The sequence below is a fragment of the Narcine bancroftii genome, chromosome 3, assembly GCF_036971445.1.
Source record: "Narcine bancroftii isolate sNarBan1 chromosome 3, sNarBan1.hap1, whole genome shotgun sequence".
Lineage (NCBI taxonomy): Eukaryota > Metazoa > Chordata > Chondrichthyes > Torpediniformes > Narcinidae > Narcine > Narcine bancroftii.
In genome coordinates, this window is record NC_091471.1 from 15,167,537 (window position 1) to 15,188,384 (window position 20,848).

Below are 20,848 nucleotides of genomic sequence, written 5' to 3' on the forward strand. Positions count from 1 at the left end.
TCATTGTTGAGGTCTTTCATGGCTTGGTTCAGCATCAAGCTGAAGAAGATTGAAAAGAGGGTTGGTGCGAGGACGCAGCCTTGCTTCACGCCATTGTTAATGGAGAAGGGTTCAGAGAGCTCATTGCTGTATCTGACCCGACCTTGTTGGTTTTCGTGCAGTTGGATAACCATGTTGAGGAACTTTGGGGGGCATCCGAGGCGCTCTAGTATTTGCCAAAGCCCTTTCCTGCTCACGGTGTCGAAGGCTTTGGTGAGGTCAACAAAGGTGATGTAGAGTCCTTTGTTTTGTTCTCTGCACTTTTCTTGGAGCTGTCTGAGGGCAAAGACCATATCAGTAGTTCCTCTGTTTGCACGAAAGCCGCACTGTGATTCTGGGAGAACATTCTCGGTGACACTAGCTATTATTCTATTTAGGAGAATCCTATGACTACCAGCCCCCCCACATCTCCATCGGGCACACAAAACTCAAAACGGTCAACCAGTTTACCTATCTCGGCTGCACCATTTCATCAGATGCAAGGATCGACAACGAGATAGACAACAGACTCGCCAAGGCAAATAGCGCCTTTGGAAGACTACACAAAAGAGTCTGGAAAAACAACCAACTGAAAAACCTCACAAAGATTAGCGTATACAGAGCCGTTGTCATACCCACACTCCTGTTTGGCTCCGAATCATGGGTCCTCTACCGGCATCACCTACGGCTCCTAGAACGCTTCCACCAGCGTTGTCTCCGCTCCATCCTCAACATTCATTGGAGCGACTTCATTCCTAACATCGAAGTACTCGAGATGGCAGAGGCCGACAGCATCAAATCCATGCTGTTGAAGATCCAACTGCACTGGGTAGGTCACATCTCCAGAATGGAGGACCATCGCCTTCCCAAGATCGTGTTATATGGCGAGCTCTCCACTGGCCACCATGACAGAGGTGCACCAAAGAAGAGGTACAAGGACTGCTTAAAGAAATCTCTTGGTGCCTGCCACATTGACCACCGCCAGTGGGCTGATGTCGCCTCAAACCGTGCATCTTGGCGCCTCACAGTTCGGCGGGCAGCAACCTCCTTTGAAGAAGACCGCAGAGCCCACCTCACTGACAAAAGACAAAGGAGGAAAAACCCAACACCCAACCCCAACCAACAAATTTTCCCCTGAAACCGCTGCAACCGTGTCTGCCTGTCCCGCATCGGACTTGTCAGCCACAAACAAGCCTGCAGCTGACGTGGACATTTACCCCTCCATAAATCTTCGTCCACGAAGCCAAGCCAAAAAAAAAATTCCCATACACAGCACGCTAATAGCAGCAGAGCATAACTATGGACAAATTGAAAAGGAAACTCTAGCAATAATTTTTTAGTGAAGAAATTCCATAAAATATTCTATGGATGGCAATTCACTCTTCTGACAGATCACAAACTGCTCCTACCAGTATGTGGTTCAAAGAAAGGAATTCTAATTTACATGGCAAGGTCTGCAAAGATGGGCAACCATGCTACTTGGGTATGACTTCAAAATTACATACCTGCTGACCACAAGTATTGGGCATTAGCGAGCAGGAAACAAAGTGTGAAGATATTCTTGTCACAGACGTCAAACAGGTATTCAAAAATGATATTAACTTACTGCCAATCACAGTGGAAAGAGTCAGACAAGCAATGAGCGAATATGACCTCCTACAAGAGATAAGGCATTATCATCATTCAGGATGGTCAAGAACTTGTCCACGAGTGGAAATCCAGCCATTCTTCAAAAGATGAGAATCACTAATCATTAATAGCTGTCGTTTGTTTGCAGAAAGGATTGATTCCCAAAGATCTGCAATCTACAATCCTCAAATCCTGGAACAAATCGAGGGAAAGGACTTGCATGAAGCTATGTTTATTGGCCTTTGATTGATGACCAGATTAAACAACTGACACGGTCATGTATACAATGTGCCTCAGCTGCAAAATTCCCGTTAGGACAAATCTACATTCTTGGCCTCAACCAAGCGGGCCATGGAATCATTTTCATATTGACTCTGCAAGACCAATTAATGGGGAGTACTCCCTAATCCTAGAGGACACATACTCCAAATGGCCTGATACATCAAAGAAGTCCGACCAATTACATCGGCTACAATCATGGAACTCAAATCCATATTCAATCGTTTTGGTTCTCCTGTAACATTAGTTTCAGACAATGGGACACAATTCACTACAGCCGGCTTCGATTTTTTTTGCAACCAATATGGCATCATGCATATTCGCTCACCTTCATATCAACCTCAGTCCAATGGTCAAGCAAAAAGTTTTGTGGATTCGTTCAAATGAGCTCTGAACAAGGCCAAGGGGGAGGGTCCAATGGAGGAAATCCCGCAGACATTCTTGTTAAATTACAGAACCACTCCAAACCCACGAACTCCAACTTCACCTGCTGAAAACCTCTTTGGTAGGAAAGTATGAGCACTATATGACATCATGTTTCCACAAAGACCAGAATCTGGACCAAAAGATTATGAAATGGAACAACAGTACAATTGTCACCATGGGTCCAAAGAAAGCACATTTCACGATGATGAACTTTGTTAGTGCGGAAATACAGAGATAAATCGGAAGTATGGCTGCTGGGGAGAATCCTAAGAAAAACTGGAGATGTTCTCTACCATGTACAAGTTGGACCAGACAGATGGACCAGACATGCCAACCAGTTGTGACCAAGAGAATGCAACCTCACTGAAACAAGACCTGCACAATCAGCCTGGATGCCCTGTTGGAAACATTTGAACTTCAGAAACCAATGAACCACCAATCACACCCTCCACATAGAAATAACCCTATACTCTCTACATCACTAAAACCTGTAAGAAGTCTCAAGACCAGTGAAGCCCTTCCAAATGGATCCCTGACTCCACTCATATGGGTAACTAGCTTAAAGAGGGAGGTGCTAGGACGCCCTAAACAGAGCCACCCTACCACTGCCAGGAGTGGGTAATACGGTTCTCAGGACTTGAGCCATCAATCAACTAATCTAGTCATACGTGTGTGAGAGTGCTCACGAGAACTATAAATAGTTCTCTAATTGTTTAAATGAAGGGTTCATTCTTTGGATTTGGGAAATCACTGGAGTCTTGTCATTTTTCTCTGGGTCTAACAAGGCGGAAGTTTGTATTCCACACAACTCGTGCATAGCACAAGCATTCGGCACATTTACAACATTGATACAGGCTGTCTACATTCGACTCTTTTAGACCAGATGAAGAGCCTTGTCCCAAAACACAAATTGTCCATTTACTTCAATAGATGCTGCTCGGTCTGCTGAGTTCCTGCAGCAGCTCAGTTTTGCTTCAGATTCCAGCGCTTGCAGTCTCTTGAGTCTCCATTTATATCTTTATTCAATGTACTAAATGTTTTTTTGATTTGGACAAATAAAACTTTCAGTCTTAGATTTGCAATTAAGAACTGCTCTGGAGTCATCTGCTGTTTCTAGAAAAAAAATTGCAAACTTCTCCATGATTTGTTTTCAGCCATTTCCCAGCATTACCAGTTAAAGATCTGATTTAAATTGTATACGACAACTCTATGATCCTTGAAAGTACTCAACTTGTGGAAATAGTTTTTCTCAGTCCACTCTATCAGATCCCCTCAATACCAGAAACACAAATTACATAATTCCTTATGCATTCAATCCCAAGTAATACAACAGTAATTTGCATAATCAATCTTCCTAATTTTAACCCTTGGAGACCAGTAAATCCATTCAACAACTGGGGCCAGATGGCACGTAGCTTGCCACCAATGTTTAAACTACACTTTTCCCAGATCAAGATGATGGTACTTACCCCATCATAATATTTAAGTGCAGTCATATGATTCTTTGAAATTGTCATGCTCCCAGAGCGTGGATGAATAAACAAGATACCTTCGGTTAAGATGAAGAGTTTACCTACAATCAAGAAAATTTTAATTTATTTTAATTTGGAGATAGCACGGTAACAGGCCTTTCCAGCCCACAAGTCTGCGCTGCCCATTTACACCCATGTGACCAATTAATCCCGCATGTTTTAGGAATACATGAATTATCACAATTTCTTAATTTAATAAAAAATTACTACTCAGAACTAGATTCACATTCATCTTTTAAGAAGTGTCATCACACATTTTACACAAAATATCCAAGGGAACTATTTATATGGATTTTCAAAACCAGTGTAAATAAAACATTGTAAAACAGGTTTAAAATGAGGGAATGGAGGTAAAAGGGCAGAGATATTGGGACCAGAAATTCAGAACTTAGTGCTTAATCATCCAAAGTCAATTATTCAAGAACAGGGAGAAGAAAATCATACATCCATAAAAAGCTAAAATTGGAGGAATGGAGAAGATACAAGGAGGTGAGGTCATGGAGGAAAGAGAGCACAGATGGAATAAAAGCCAATATGCATCACTACCTACAAGAGTTACATATTCAGAGAGGGTGTCTTGATTATAAATGGAAATAAGGGATTAAATCCAAAATTTATGACCAAGACAATAAAAGGCATTCTAGAATTCCAAACCATGGATGAATTAGGAATGTCATCTCGGAGAACAGTATAGCACAGTACAGGAATGTTGTGGCGACTATATGATCCTTCTCCACATTAAATAACCTTTCCCTCCCTCACAGCCCAAAACCCTCCATTTTTATTACATCCATGTACCATCACGAGTCTTTTAAATATGGGAATAAAACCTACCTCTGAAGTCTCCTCTAAATTTTCCTCCACTGACCTTAAATAAATATCCTCTGTTTATTGACCATTACCCTGGAAAAACATGTTGACTTTCACCCTACGATGCATCTCAAGTTAAACTGAAACACACACAGAAAGGCTTGAGCAACTCAGCCAGTCTCGTAGCTTCCATCGGAGGTAAAGATATATTACCAATATTTTGGACCCAAGCCTTTCTTCAAGAAATAAGCAAAGTACAGGAAGCGTCAGAATAACCAGTAGCCGGGCAAGTGGAAGAGTCCAGACCAAAAAAGGTCTTAATTGGAAATGATAAAGAGGAAAGGTGAGAATTGATTTCAGCTCTGAGAAAGGAGTCAGCGAGAAGAGACAGAGCTGAGGGGGGGGGGGGGGGGGGGAAGGCGACGGGGGAAGAAGAAGGGGGCACTTAAAGGAATCTGGAGAAGTCAATGTTAATGACATCTGATTGGAGTGGGCTCCGGAACGGGTCTGCAAACGTATTGGTCCACCCATCCACTTCTTCATCTAAGTCATTTATAAAAATTACAAAGTTCAGATGCTCCAAAACAGATGCCTGTGGAACACCACTAATCACCGACGTCCAGTCAGAATATGTTCCACCTGCTACCACCTTCTTCAGGCAAGCCCGTTCAAAATACACTCAGCCAAGGTTTCATGGATCTCATGTCTCATTACTTTCTGAATAAGCCTACCAATGTGCTCTATTCACCACCCTATCTTCATTAATTTCTCTTGTCATCTCCTTCAAATGTTGAATTAGGCTCGTGAGGCATGACTTGCCCTTCACAAAGCCAAGCTGACAATCCCTGCTGAGTAGTTCAAATACTTTTTTCTTTTAGATTTCCAGTGCTTTTCATTTACACAAATCAATTAAGTTACCTTCCTCTGGTCTGGCAACTGAACTGCCAGAATAAAGATAAGCAAAGTCTCCACCGATGAGCAAGGTGCCAAGAAAATTATCTTCCACCTGAAAATAAAAAAGGATTTTAGAACACCATTCAATTTACATCATTGTCCTTGGTCCCAGGTCTATGACAAAAAAATATGCTTTTTTTCACATGTCCTGTTTGAATTTATGTTTCAAGTGAACCCAAGTTACTTAAGTTTTCAAATAATTTTGCAACATTACTGTCATATCTGAATTGTAAAATTATAACAACCTCATCTGGCTGATTGGTTTGGTCTATATTTTTCAAATTTTTCATACACTTGCCCTCTTGGTTGATGAAACTGTTGTAATGTTTCTCACAAATTATACAATTTGTAAATAATTTCAGCTAAGGAATTAAATGTAGTAAAAATACAGAAAAGTACTTTTATATTAGCAAGTTCAAGAGCATTTCAGCCCAAGTTAACTTATAACTCTAGTTCAGCCCAGCGAGACATTCTATTTATGATTACACTTTCAAAGGGAGCTCAATGCACCCCCTTGAATGAAACTACTTTAAAAATGTTCACTGTGGCAAAATACTGCAGATCATATCCATTGTTACTGCATAACTACATTGAAAACCAAAGAATCATTCCTTAAAAATGCATGCATTTGTAAAGAAACTGGCCTACTGCAATAGTTTTCTGCCATTTTTAAAAAATCTACAAAATCAAGATTAAATTATATCAATATAAAATGGACAGAATAATAAAATAAATTGTGATTGTGGCATTTAATTATTCTGAATAAATAGTTGAAAGCTGCAAGAACTTCCAGTTTGAAGGCACTGGGATACAAAAAACCAAATTCAAGTCGAATACAGGCCATTTTGGCCCACGAGTCCATGCCACCCAATTTACACCACATTAACCTACGCCTCCCGGAACATTTTTGAACGGTGGGAGGAAACCAGAGCCCCTGGAGAAAATCCACGCAGACACAGAAGAACATACAAACTCCTTACAGACAACACAGGATTTGAACCCTGCTCCCAATCGCTGGCGCTATAAAGGCATTGCACTAACCATGCCACCCTCCTGAAATCTGTTCGTGTGCAGTTTGCACATTCTCTTCAAGAATGCCTGGATTTTATCTGGGTGCTCTGGTTGATTTCCACATCCTAAAACATGTGGGGTGTTAGATTAAATTCTCTAAATTACCCACGTCCAGCTGAGCGGAAGAGTTTTGGGTGGGTAGTGAGGGTGTTGGGAGAAGTTCATGAGAATAAGAGTAAATTAAAATGGGTCATGACAGGATTATTGTAAATATTGGTGGCAGTAGGGCCTGGTTGTTTGCTGTATCCATGTCTATATTGTGCAATTAATGGGTAAGCAGCATTGCTCAATGCAAAAGAAATATGATCTTGGAAACAAAAATAAGCACCTACTGAACGTAGACAAACAATGCGCATTGGTGATGTTTATTCTTATTTGTGCAGTTTCTTGCAGCAATAAAAGAGTTGATAGAAACCCCAGATGCAATCACGCTTTAAAATTAAAAGTTCTATCCTGCACAAAATAGGTCCTGACTGCGTTTCATAATAGATTTTAAATGACTACTTAATCTCATTTAGTTAAACATACACAAAAACAACTGAAGTTTCAGGACTGGCAAATATGCATTTCAGTGGTTCATAATGCTGCCGAAGATCTACAATGTAATTATCTTCAGGTAATGAGATGGGACAAATTTATTGTAGCACATAGTTTATGGAATTACTGATTGTATGTTTTAAGTAAACATTGAATTTGGTATAAATATTTGGACCTATTCAATGGACAACCACAAAAATTGAAATAACCATGAAATGAGAAACTTAAATTTCTGCAAAATATGGAAAATGGCAAACAAATAACTTGGTTATTTTTTTATAGTCAGAAATGAAAAGAAAAATCCTACCTAGTTTGAAAACACTAAGATTCTGAAATCATTTTAGAATAATTTTTTCTAGTCTTTCTTCAACTGTTTAACTGTGACCAACTTAGACCAACTGTGGCCTTGTTTAACTGTGACTAACTGTGACCAACTTAGTCCAACTGTGGCCTTGTTTAACTGTGACTAACTGTGACCAACTTAGACCAACTGTGGCCTTGTTTAACTGTGACTAACTGTGACCAACTTAGACCAACTGTGGCCTTGTTTAACTGTGATCAACTGTGGCCTTGTTTAACTGTGACCAACTTAGACCAACTGTGGCCTTTAACTGTGACCAACTGTAGCCTTGTTTAACTGTGACCAACTTAGACCAACTGTGGCCTTGTTTAACTGTGACTAACTGTGACCAACTTAGACCAACTGTGGCCTTGTTTAACTGTGATCAACTGTGGCCTTGTTTAACGGTGACCAACTTAGACCAACTGTGGCCTTTAACTGTGACCAACTGTGGCCTTGTTTAACTGTGACCAACTTAGACCAACTGTGGCCTTGTTTAACTCATGCTGGCAAGTTGAGCAGCATGGAGATTCAAGTTTACAAAAAGAGATCTGAAAAATTCACAGCATTACAAGGACATAACATCTCAAAAAAAATCCATCCATTATTCTTGATACTGTTCACAAATGAAATCTGTTATATCAATGTCACTGCAAGATCAAAAAAAGGATTCATTCAGTTGATAACTAAGCTCATAAAAACAAAGCCAAAAGATGTACCTTTAGTATCTGCTGTACTTCCTCAGAAAGTTTCACCTCAGCATCTTCAACCTTGATAAGAAAGACAATTTTAGTTTGAACTATCTCAATCTTACTCTCTTGTATCTTGCCAGAAATTCTATTTTATCTAAATGAAAAAAAGGGTTGACTTTGGTAAGGCACAAGAGACTTCTGGTGCTGGAATACAGAGCACAAAACAACCTGCTCAAGGAACTCTACAAATCAAACAGCATTAGGGGTGGGAATGGAATGTAATTTCAATGCTGGGTTTATAACCCTAAATGTTGACAATTCACCCCTGATGCTACTCAACCTTCCGAGTTCCTCCAGTAGATTATTTTTTTGATGGTAATAGAAAGGTACAAACTTCAACACCCAACCACCACAAAGTTCATTCTTAGCTTCTATCAAGATGGTATTTTGAATTGGGTTTTTGACTTCAAAAGCTAAGGTAAAAGAGCAAAGCATTCTGTTAACTTTCACTTAGAAAGATTTGCTCTCGCCACAAAAGGAAAGCGTATTGTTGAGAAAAATGAAACAAAAAAAGTTCTCATGAGATTCCTTTATGGTAATCTATATTTGAGATAAAAGAAGAAATCTTCTGCTGAATTAAAATGACATAATTACTGGACATGGGCTTGGAGGAAGCACCTATACTAAAGAATCTGAGTAGGTAGGTGCACCATACTTACACAGAACTGACTGGGACTGAAAAACACAAGGTCAGGTGAAACTGCAGCAATCCGCAAATTATCCGAGACTCTCATTTGCACAAAACAATATTTATTTTTGAGAGATAAAATACTTGCTTATGTATTATTTGACTATATGTATGTTATGTCTGGTTGTGTGTTTGCATGTTTTGCACCAAGGAACAGAGACGGCGGAGAATGCTGTTTCATCAGGTTGTAATTGTACAATCAGATGACAATAAACTAGACAACAGAAGTATTGTAATAAAAGACTTTCTTCAACAGTTGTTTAGTTTTCAGTGCCAATTATTTTTTAAAATGCAAACATTTCATTTGTTGTCTCATCCCAATTTACAACATTCAAAATATTTGAAAATATTGCAAGCTGATAAATGGTAGAATAAACAAAAATACAGAATTCAAATATGAACAGTATTGTATCAGTTTCTACAAAGCTTACAGGATCTGGACACTGAAATCTGCCTATTTAGTATCCATTGACATGCAAACATATAGGATCGCAAGGCAACTTGAGAATGCATTTTGGAGTCATTGACATAGGGTTTAGATGAAATATTGGTTTGACCAAATCAAGATGGGAAGTAAGACACCCAAAGAAGCTTGCTGGGCTTGCTTACATGCTGGTATAGTGGAACATTAGGCCGAGACTCACTCAATGAACTTCTGATTCAGATTTTCATCATTTACAGTTCTCCGTCACCACCCCCCCCTCCCCCCCACCCCCACCACCACCACAAATTTCATACAAGTGGTCCCAGCTAGAAATGAATGTAAATTTGGTTTGTTGGCTCCAAGTGATTGAATCAGAATTTAGATAAGGCTTTGAACATAGAAGTTGTTTACAGGCTATTGATGAAAAAAAGATAGAGGAACTTCAAGCAACCCTTGAGCATGTTAGATATTTAAATCAAATCCGTAAATGGTTATATGGTTATATGGTTAAATGACTACATCTCGGTCTCCAGTCCATTTTCCCAATATCCAGATTGCTTTGTTCACTTAGCATCATAGAAAATGTCATCTGATTGACCAGAAGGAGCAGGATAAAGAGGAATAAAGAAAAAGAGTTCCTAGCACTGAATTTACAAAATTATATGTTCACTACTAATCAGAAATGTAATTAGATCAGCCAAATTGAAACTGGCTAAAGTCCAGAAGCAGATATTCAGCAATCTGGAGGTCTGTGACTAGTGGTGTCCCTCAGGTAGTGGTGCTGGGTCCATAAGTGTTTGCCATCTATATCAACAATCTGGATGATAATGTGGTAAATTGGATCAACAAATTTGCAGATGGCACTAAGATTGGGGGCTGCAGTTGGCAGTGAGGAAGGCTCTCAAAAATTGCAGCTGGATCTGGACCAACTAGTAAAATGAGCTGTAAATAAAAGACGGTAAACAGAGGGGAACTGCAGACCACAGCAGAACAGGGAATACAGCTACATAAATCCTTGAAAGCGTCATCACAGGTTGATAGGGATTGCAAAGAAAGCTTCTGGCACCATGACCTTGATAAATCAAAGCCGTGATTACAAGATTTGGGAGGTGATGTTGAAGCCAAATTGGGAGAATTGTGAGCAGCTTTGGTTGCCTACCCACAGGATAAGATTGAAAGAATGCAGAGAAAAAATTTACAAGAATATTTTTGGGACTTGAAGAAGTGAGTTATAGGGAAAAGATGAATAGATTATGATTTTATTTCTTGGAGCATTGAAGAATGAAGGGAGATTTTAAAGTGGTATATAACATTATGAAAGGTATAGATAGGGAAAATGCAAACAAGCTTTTTCCACGGAGGTTGGATAAGACAAGAACAAGAGGACGTGAGTTAAAGGTGAAAGGGATAAATGGAACTTCAACAACATTCATAAAGTTAAATACCATCCAGAAGAAATCAAATACTTGATTGGCATCCTACCCAATACCAGAAACATTACTCCATCTACTAACTCACCATGACTGCATTGTGTATCACCCACAGGATGCATTGCAGCAATTTATTAAAGGTTCTTTGAAAGGACCTCTCAATCCTATGAATTCCAACACTGGAAGAACAAGGAGAGCAATCCTATGGGGTCATCCTTTCCTGCCCATGGCTTCGCCAACCACTCACCAGTCTTAGTCATGCCATTATTGTTCAATGGATTTTGGGTCAAAATCCTACAACTTGAAAAAGCTGCATGGGAACAACACTGACTGAAGCAGTTAAAAAGAACTCACCACCACCTTGGTAACATAGGCTATTACTGTTTGTTTTGATTGCAATTCGCACATAGGTGAGTAAACAAAGAGAAACACAATCAAGACAGCAAGTGGTAAATGGGACTCTGGAACTACACTATTGTTCACGTAATCAACAATGAAGGATTCTGACATAAATTGTACAATTTTTACATTTACAGTTTACACTAAATTTGAAATCCATAACCTTGCAAAATAGATGTACAATTCTCAAATGAATTTCAACACTTCTATGTGAGGAATTAAAATTTCCCATGTAAAACCAGGTTACAAATTATTTGGAAGCAAAGAATATAAAATGATAAAAGACTTCTGAGGAAACAAATATACAAATCATCACAAGGAACAACATCAGTTACCAAAGCCCTAATCGATAACCAAGGGACATATAAATTTCTGAGACGACAAGTGGAGACACAATGCTAAGTAGGAATTTTGGGTCAGATTCCTCCCACTTTCAATAATGAACTAGTAATTAGATGAATTGGTTGCCACAAAATGCTTGTTTTGTAGGTGATTGGTCAGAAAGTCAGAAGTTGATGAACAGGGGAGAGAAGATTATGTAGACTAAATGGGGAAATGGAATTGATGGTTTTGCTTTGAAAGCTGGAATAGTCTTGATGGTCTCAGTTCCTCTATCATCACATGGAAGTATGCCTTATCAACCTACCTTTCCTCCTTCAGAATCCAAGGACTACTTTCAAAGATCCTACTATTTATGTTATATATATATATAATATATATATATATATATATATATTCTGGTTTACAAATTCATACAAAATACATCCCTCACATTTTCCACGATGAAATGCCATCCGCTTTTTGGTTTTGTTTATCTTACCAACATAATTCTGTAGACCCTCTGTAGACATTTCTCATTATCAAAAAAAAACTACCAATTTTGTGTTCTCTGCAGACCTCCAACATTGAGATTACAAATACACATTAACAAACACAAGTCCAAACAATTGTCTTTGACGTACCCTACAGGCTTTAATTTGTCTTCATATATTCATGGAGGCTTTAACAAAAGTGAACATGGGATTTTCTCTCAAAAATGTTGGGAACTATTGTAGAGTGCACTACAATCACTTACCATCCAAGAAACATAACGGGGCACGGTGGCTGAGAGAATCACATAACTGTTGTCTGCATACACAGTGCCATCTACAGAGGAGCAAATAAAACAACAGTTTGTTAGTTTCTCAAATTGCCCAAAGTAGCAATGTTACAGCCAATAGAATGATAGGAATAGTGACAGCATGGATACATGATTGACTTGGCAAGAAAGCATAGACAAGCAGAATGGACATGGCAGTGATCACTTTAAACATAAATTCATAACTGAATCCCAGAATGCAGCAATCATTAAGATAATAACAAACCTCAAGGACAACCAAACTGGTAAAACAGGCAGGCAGAAAGCAGTAATAATTGAATAGAGTTTAACATTGGGACCAATAGCAAAGAAGAGCTATTTGGACCCAATCGGGACCCTAGCTCCTCCCATGTAGCACTGCATACAAATGTTTTTGAATTAATAAGAGTTGCTTTTCCCTTTGCATAAACCACAGTTTGGGTGGAGATATTTCTCAAACTCCAATTCTCTTTTCTTAAAACAATTTCCAACTGATTAGTAACCTTTTTGTCAAAGGAAGTGTCCTTTGGTAACCCATCAAAAGCCTCTCATTGTTTCTACATTGATTAAATCTTCCCTTACCCTCCATTTATCAAAAGAAAACCAAAGCTGAGCCACTCGCTAGCTCCTTGCAATGAAAGCTCTCACATTATCTTATGACACTCTCAGCGCAATCCTATCAATCCTCTCTCATCACTTATTTCTCTATAAACTGTTTTTTCTACATTTGCCCATCAATTCTAGACTAATTTTCCTACCATTAGTAACAGTCAGAAGAATTTTATAACAAATTAAGTAACCAGCCAGCACCACTTTAGAATGTGGGAGAAAATTTGAGCAATTGAAGAAATCTATTCAATCACAGAGGTTCAACAGAGAAAGTACAAAAGATCACTAGAACCATGAAGCCAGAGGAATATCTTTTACATCTTTCAGGTCACCACAGAGCTCCTTTTCATTTCCCTATTCAAAGTGAAACACTAGACAGCCAGTCCTCTCCTCATGAGCTACCATGGGCACTGTTGGGGATCCACACGGCACCCAAGGAAGTCCTCAACACCTCTTTGGCTGAAATCGTCTACTGAGCTCACTGGTGGTCCTGGGGGAATTTGTACCATCCCCAGGTGGACAGCAGGATGACTGAGCAGCTTTCCTCTGCAGGCTGAGGGAAGAGTCAATAACCTGGCCCCGACTCCACCTTTCAGGCACGGACACGCGAAGATCAAAGACCTGCAGGATGGTGAGTATTTTTTCATTCGCAGGGGTCCACATCGTCCACCGCTACAGAGGCCATATGAGGGTCCGTTCCAGGTTGTCGATAACAACGGAGTCACATCAGAGCTAGAGGTTGGAGGCAAGATGGAGGTCTTCGCAATGGACAGGCTAAAGCCAGCACACCTGGACCCAGCGCGCCTGGATAAGACACCAGCAGCACGCGAGAGGCAGGCCACTGAAGCCTGTAGAAACTCTGCCTCTAGGCACCAAGGACAATAGCACTGGTTCTATGGTGGGGGGGAAGGTCATGTGGTGGCACGCTGCTGCGGCGATCTAGCCGACGCTCTGGGCGGCAAGCGCAACTAAAGGCCTGCAGTCCTCGCAGCGGCACTGGTCCAAACAAGCGAACCACAGGGTGGACGGCAAGGGCAGATTAAAGGCCTCCGACCCCAAAATGGCAATGCCCTTGCTGCAAAGCCAACAATCAGGTACAGCGCGTGGGGAAGAAGGGATTGTTGTGTAACCTGCTTTTGTTATGTGGGTGGTGACGTGAGAAAAAGGGGGAAATGGCGGGAAGGCGGCAAGTATAAAAGTCGGGTCTGAGTCACTAATAAAACAGAGCTTAACCTGACAATCCTACATGTGTGTGAGTGAGTGAGTGAGTGTGTCTCTCTCTTCCTTCAAGTAGCGCGTGGCTACAATTTCATACATGCAGTAACTATAATTATTATAATATCAAAAAACAAATTGATTACATATATGATGGTTTTCATCTCACCCCAAAAAGCCTCTTCCTCCCACCTAACCACCCCACTCAAAGAAACAATATACAAAGTAAAAATATACAATTTTATAAGTATAAAAAGGAAGTAAATACAGAGAAAGATGTCCAGTACAAATCCAGATCCAACAAACATACAGAGGAGACTCCCATGGGTCTAGAGGCGTAAGAATTATATCTTTACAAATTTAATCCCATTATTTGGGATTAATCCCAAATTTGTAAAAATATAGGGTACTTATTCCTTAAATTCTAAATGATTTCATTTTTAAAGGAATACAACTTTGAATTTCAGCATGCCACATTGGTATAATCAGATATATCTGATTTCGAAGTAAATGCAATACATATCCTTTCTACCGCTAATTAACAAATTCCAATTGATAAATTAATCTTTTTAATTTAGGTCTTGTTCCTTCAATATTTCCTAATAAGAATAAAACAGGACTTTGCAGAAAGCAATTTCTATAACTTGTTCCAATAAATTATGCAGAGCCGGCCAGAAGGGCCTTACATTAGGACAAGACCACAATGATGCTACGTCTTCATCACACCAAAAACATTGGTCTCTTAAATCTGATTTCAATCTATTCAACTTCTGTGGTGTAAGATATAATTGAGGTAAAAAAATTGTATTGAACTAATTTATAATCTTACATATTTATTTATTTCCTTGGTGGAGCTTTTTTTTGCCAATTGCTTGAGTTTGCTGTTGATTGAATCCTGGATAATGGGGATTCTATTGTATATAGTAAATGGCAGGACTCTCAAGAGTACTGATTTACAGAGCGTCCATATCTCCCTGAAAGTGGAGAGAAATATGAAAAGGATAGCTAGGTGCATAGATACTTTTTCCAGGGTGTAAATTTTAAATACAAGGGGAAGAAGTTTATGGTGAGAATGGAAAAGTTTGAAGGACATACAAACTTGTTTTTATACAGCTGAGTCATAGCTGCCTGGAACAGGCTGCCACGGTGAGTGGGGGAAGCAGATGCAATAGCAACATTTAAGAGCCATTTACACGTGAATACGCAGAGGATGGATGAAGGTTTTGTTTAAATTGGAATAATGGTCCGTATAGATATTGTGGACTGAAGGGCCTGTTCCTGTGATGTACTGTTCTATTCCACTCAATACCTCTCATTACATATTCATCCTTCAGATACTGGTAATTTCTGGCAAGGGCAGCATTTGTTGACTATCTTAGAGCACCTGAGCCATATCAGAAGGCTGATCCACATGAAATACACTGCTCGGTCCAGAGTCACTTGGACTTCCTCCTTTGAAGGATATTAGTGAAACAGTTGAGTTTGAAAAGCAATCTAATTGCCTTGTGATCATCATAATTAATGACTATTTTATTAAAATTCCAAATTAACGATTTCAATTCCCCAGCTCTCAGAAAAGGATTCGCACCAGTTTCATCATGACCACAATTCTTCCAAACTGTGGAACGAGAAATTCTTACCCTTTTCTTTCAGAAGCACTTTGGATTCAAGGAATGATTCAGAGAAAACTATGGATCCTAGAGAGCCTTTTCCTCCTTTCAAATCTGGAATGTCATAAACAGTCATTGATGCCTGCAATACAAGTTTTAAAAAAAGGACTCAGCTGTGCAATTTCAATTCAAGGTTACAGTGGAGCACAATTTAATAAATAAAATGACAGCTTGAAGCTCTTATTTGCTGTGTACAGAGACAGAGAATTCAGAACTCACAGTTTTGATGAGGAATTTGCTTAAATGGCTATCCATTGAGATGATTCTAGAGAGAAAGGATATAAAAAGTAGTTGGCAATTATTTTTTTGTAATTTAACTTTAGAAACTTGCCTCCAAACTTTCTTTGAGGAAAGCAGAATTAAATGTGAATACAATACTGGCTTGCCATAACTGATGAAACATTCCACCACAAAAATTTAAGCTGATTTATTGTCACTTATTTAGACAACTCTTCCTGACCCATGTACACAGCAATACTGCACATGATAGCATGTGGCTGTTCACTTGCAACACTCTGCCTCAGCTGCTTTACCAGACAGATGCAAATACTTCCTTGAACGCTAACATTGGTGTTGGAATGGATTAGACGAGTTATCAACCCTACAATGATCAGCCATAAAATATAACCTATGCTTCTTCAGTGAAATGCAATCACACATCATGGTGACCACTGTATAGCTAAAATTACAGAGCAAATTACAGAGGTTTTCCAGCCAAAGCACGGAAATAATACTCACCTCCCCTGGCTATTCACAGCTTCAATCAGAAAGGACAACTTTGATCTATTGGAACAATGTGAGAGTTAACGATATATTTTCATAAAAGAATTCAGTTTTAAAGAAAAAATGCATTGGTGGTACACTGGATTGGCAAAAAGATTTGTAGAAGGCATGAACAAAACTACAAAAATCAAAAGGAGGGCTGGATGTAAAGAATCGTTTTAATATGATGGTCACAAAACATTCTGAAAAGACACATTCTTGGAAAATGCAATTTCAAATATAGTTTAGTTATGCAATTAAACAAATTGTCCAGAGGACTGCAAAATCTTGTGTTCTCGGTGACAAAGGAGAGACTAAGTATTTTTTGTAAGAATCGTAAAGAATACAAATTGGAATAGGGTACACTACAAATTCTTACAGATTAGGCAGCATCCATTTACAAATTGCATCAGAATGCTGACAAAATAATTATCATATAGATCTTAAAAGTTCACAACTACTCCCCCGTGATTTTCCAACAAGTTGCACGATGGGCTAGTTTACAAGCCACAGCCAACATTAAAGAGGATCCAGCTCCTTGTGTCTACTTTGAAAGAATGTAGCATGAAAGGTAAGTGATCATCATTCAGACTTTAATTTATGTGAATTTTATGGAATTAAAAGGATATTCAGAAAGCCCATGAATATGGGAGGTTTATCAAATGAAATTTAAAAAGCAATTCAAGCTGCTGTCTCATCGCCCCAATAATCTGTGTCCAATCCTGAGCTTGGGTGCTATCCATTCGCCCTGTCCACAATATGGATTTCCACCAGTTAAAATTTTCAGCTAAACAGGAAAAACTTCTACAAACTACTACATGAAGAAATGGGTTCAAGAAGCTGATTAGTCCACCTATTTCAAAACGACACATTGTGTCTCAATGCTTTCTCCAAGATCACACTTCTTTCTGTCCAGATTCTTTTGTCCTCATCTGCTTCATTATTTATCGGGAATATACATGAAGAATATAATTTATTAGAAAATATAAAGGTGACATTAACATATGTTCAATTATATGAACAGTTATTTTCTGGAAATTCTTGATTCCATAAAGAAAGCACTATAATTTTTTTTTAAATCAGTTACAGCAACCATGATCAAGGAGGGACACAGTAATTCTACCGACATGCTTTAAGAATAAAGAGCAAAATTAGAGCTGTGAAGTAACTTTATTCCCTCATACCTTAAGACAGCTTTATACTGACCAAGACCATAACAATCCAATGTTGAAAGAAAAACATCTTCAGCAATTTCTTTGGCCTACAAGGAAATAGAATGTATGAACACAACTCATAGACAAAAAGCTGTAAATACTATCTTTGAGCCAATGTTCACTCTTGCATGATTGAGTTTTAACACAGGGCAGAAAAAATGCAAATAGCACAGAATAGACATTTCAGTCAAACCAATCAATCCAAGCATTAATGCTTCTCCAGAACCTTTTCCCGCTTTATTCTATTTTTTTCTAAAATAACTTACAACTTCCTTCTCCCTCATATGCTTACGCAACCTATACTGTACAATTCAACCATTTCTCGTGATGGCAATTTCACATTCTCAATATTTTTGGGAGACAAAGTATCTTTTGAATTCCATGTTTGATAAAGATGGCCATTTAAATTTGATAATGACCAATTACTTAATATGATCATAATTCAAGCATCAGTATCAAGATTTCATTAGATAATCTAAAGTCTAACACATCAAGCAACCTCTGAATATATCCTACATTATTGATGGTAATACTTTTAAAATGTTAAAAATGAGGTTCACTCAGATAAAGCCAATTTTAAAAAGCAGCACAATTTAAAGAGAATCATCGTAACTCCCAAGGCCAGGCTTCCTCCAAACATCAAGCCACTCCCCTTCTATATTTCTACTTTTCTAAAATTTGATATCCTAATTTTTTGCCGTGCAATTTTCACAAGTCTGTTATTAATTGTATGCGTTTTTCATTGTTGCTATTACTTTTCCCGTGTTCACTATTAAACCATGCTCATTTTTTAGTGCTTAAACTATGCGCGTTGCCTAGTGCTGTCCCGACTTTTTCCCCACGTTTGCTACACTGTTTTATTGCCGATCCGATTTTCCCATGGTTGCTGTAAACTGTGCGTGCGTGTGTTGCTACTGTTACCATTTTCCCACATTTGCCTTCTGTAAATAAAATCCCTTACTCCCAAAACTGTACGTCCAGGCTCCTTGCCTTTGAGACCAACCAATCCTGTTTCCTCACTCACACGTAACCACAAATCTGATTTAATAATTGTAACCCAATTCACAGAAAAACAACTTACTATTTTCATGCTGGAAGTTTCCACGTAGCATCGGATACTTGTCAACACTGCTTCTACTACAGCAAAATAAATCTGAGGCAACACCCTGAGAAATAAAGATCATTCAGAGACTTGATTGCTGATTCATGCTGTAGTCTAGGACAGTACCCTCTATCACATTTCCCATAGCCATTTGTTAATTAAAAATGAACAGCCACTTGGTATTGAACAAAAATAACCTCCAGTTTTGCATTGTGAAGTGATGTGAAATTTCTGTATTTGTGGACAATGATGAGTTTTTTTTATTATAAGATCTGAGATTATAGTATGTTAATTAAATATATATTATAGCAAAGCTTGTAAAGAGACACAAGAAACCGACATTGAATAGCTAAATTTATGCAAATTTAACAACAAATTGCATTTCTCTGTCAACATTAGGACAATCACCAAAGAAGCAGCAAATGCAGTTTATGAAAATTTACTGAAGAATTTGATGGCAAGTCTGAGAATGAATTGAGAACATTTGGGAAAAGCCCACCAGGTTTCATGATGTTCAAGAATGAATAATGCTCCATTCGTCATTGAATCTGCAGGCAAACGAACTAAAATCTGGGATCTTCGGGATTATCAATCTCGAGAACATCACAGACCCAGAATATGCATCACCACTCACTTCCCAAAGGACTTCAAAGAAACAAATTCATAATCACAGCCACAACAGAGAAGACAATGGCAGGGTCAGAAAAGCTGTCAGGTAAATATAGCTAAATATAAGAGACCACACAGCCAGAAAAAGATGGGTTCTCTCGTTGAGCTTCGTGAGATTATTTGCTTCAGCTAAGTATGAGGAAATAACAAAATTCCAAATTTTTTTTGGTCATATTGCAATTTGGATGTCGTCTCCAGTATGAATTAACATTCCTATTATAAAGGATGCTGTGGTTAAAAGTGATGATAACACCGGAGAATTTCACATTAAACAATGACAAGCTCATAAAACAAAAAGTCCATGGGTGGATGTGGAGAGCAGAACCGTAGAGCATAGCAGCACAGAAAACAAGCCCAAAGTATTCTTCCTAGTCTCATTGACCTGAACCCAATTTATATCTCTCCAAATCCGTCCCACCCATGTATCTGTCCAAATTGATCTCATCAAATATTAAAATTGAGCCTGCATTCACCATTTCAGCTGACAACTCGCTCCACCCTTCCACCACGTCCTGAGTGAAGAAATTCCCCCAAATGTTCCCCTTTCTCCATTCACCCTTAAACCATGTCTTCCAGTTTGTATCTCACCTACCTTCAGTGGAAAAATGTTGTATACCTCCATCAAATCTCCCCTCATTCTTCTACACTCCAAGGAATAAAGTCCTAACCTTTTTAACCTTTCCCTTTGCTCAGTTCAAGTCCCTGCAATATCCCAGTCAATCTTTTGTGCATTATTTCAATTTTGTTGATAGCTTTCCTGAAGAAAGGCAACCAAAACTGCATATAATTCTCAAGTTTAGCCTCACCAACTTTACCATAACATCCCAATTCTACTCAATATTTTGATTTATGAAGGCCAATGTGCCAAAAGCTCCCTTTCAGACCTTATGCCACTGTCAGGGAATATCCCTGTTTTACCACACTCCTCAGTGCACGACCATTTACTGAGCATGCCCTACTTTGGTTTGTCCTCCCAAAATGCAACAGCTCACACTTCCATCTGCCAATGTGCAGCCCATTATTCCAGCTGGTCCAGGTCACTCTACAAGCTTTGAAAGCGTTCCTCGCTCTCCACTAAACCTCCAAGCTTTGCGTAATTGGCAAGCATGCTGATTCAATTTTACCACGTTATGATCAAGATCACGGACTATGAGGCACAACACTAGTCACAGGTTTCCAGTCAGGGTGGCAATCATTCACT

The 20,848-nt window shown here is 38.9% G+C and overlaps 1 protein-coding gene across 7 annotated transcripts in view; it reads right to left on the minus strand.

The window, feature by feature from the left end:
• dnaaf9 (dynein axonemal assembly factor 9) overlaps positions 1-20,848 on the minus strand; it is a 194,391-nt gene that overhangs the window by 62,796 nt on the left and 110,747 nt on the right. For all 7 annotated transcript variants that reach the window (XM_069923517.1, XM_069923521.1, XM_069923518.1 and 4 more), the window contains 9 exons: positions 18,958-19,042; positions 17,847-17,923; positions 16,639-16,683; positions 16,120-16,165; positions 15,871-15,982; positions 12,365-12,435; positions 8,316-8,366; positions 5,613-5,700; positions 3,822-3,925 (listed from right to left, as the gene is read on the minus strand). In XM_069923517.1, the coding sequence (XP_069779618.1) occupies positions 3,822-3,925; positions 5,613-5,700; positions 8,316-8,366; positions 12,365-12,435; positions 15,871-15,982; positions 16,120-16,165; positions 16,639-16,683; positions 17,847-17,923; positions 18,958-19,042 (679 nt within the window). The remainder of the gene's footprint in view (positions 1-3,821; positions 3,926-5,612; positions 5,701-8,315; positions 8,367-12,364; positions 12,436-15,870; positions 15,983-16,119; positions 16,166-16,638; positions 16,684-17,846; positions 17,924-18,957; positions 19,043-20,848) is intronic.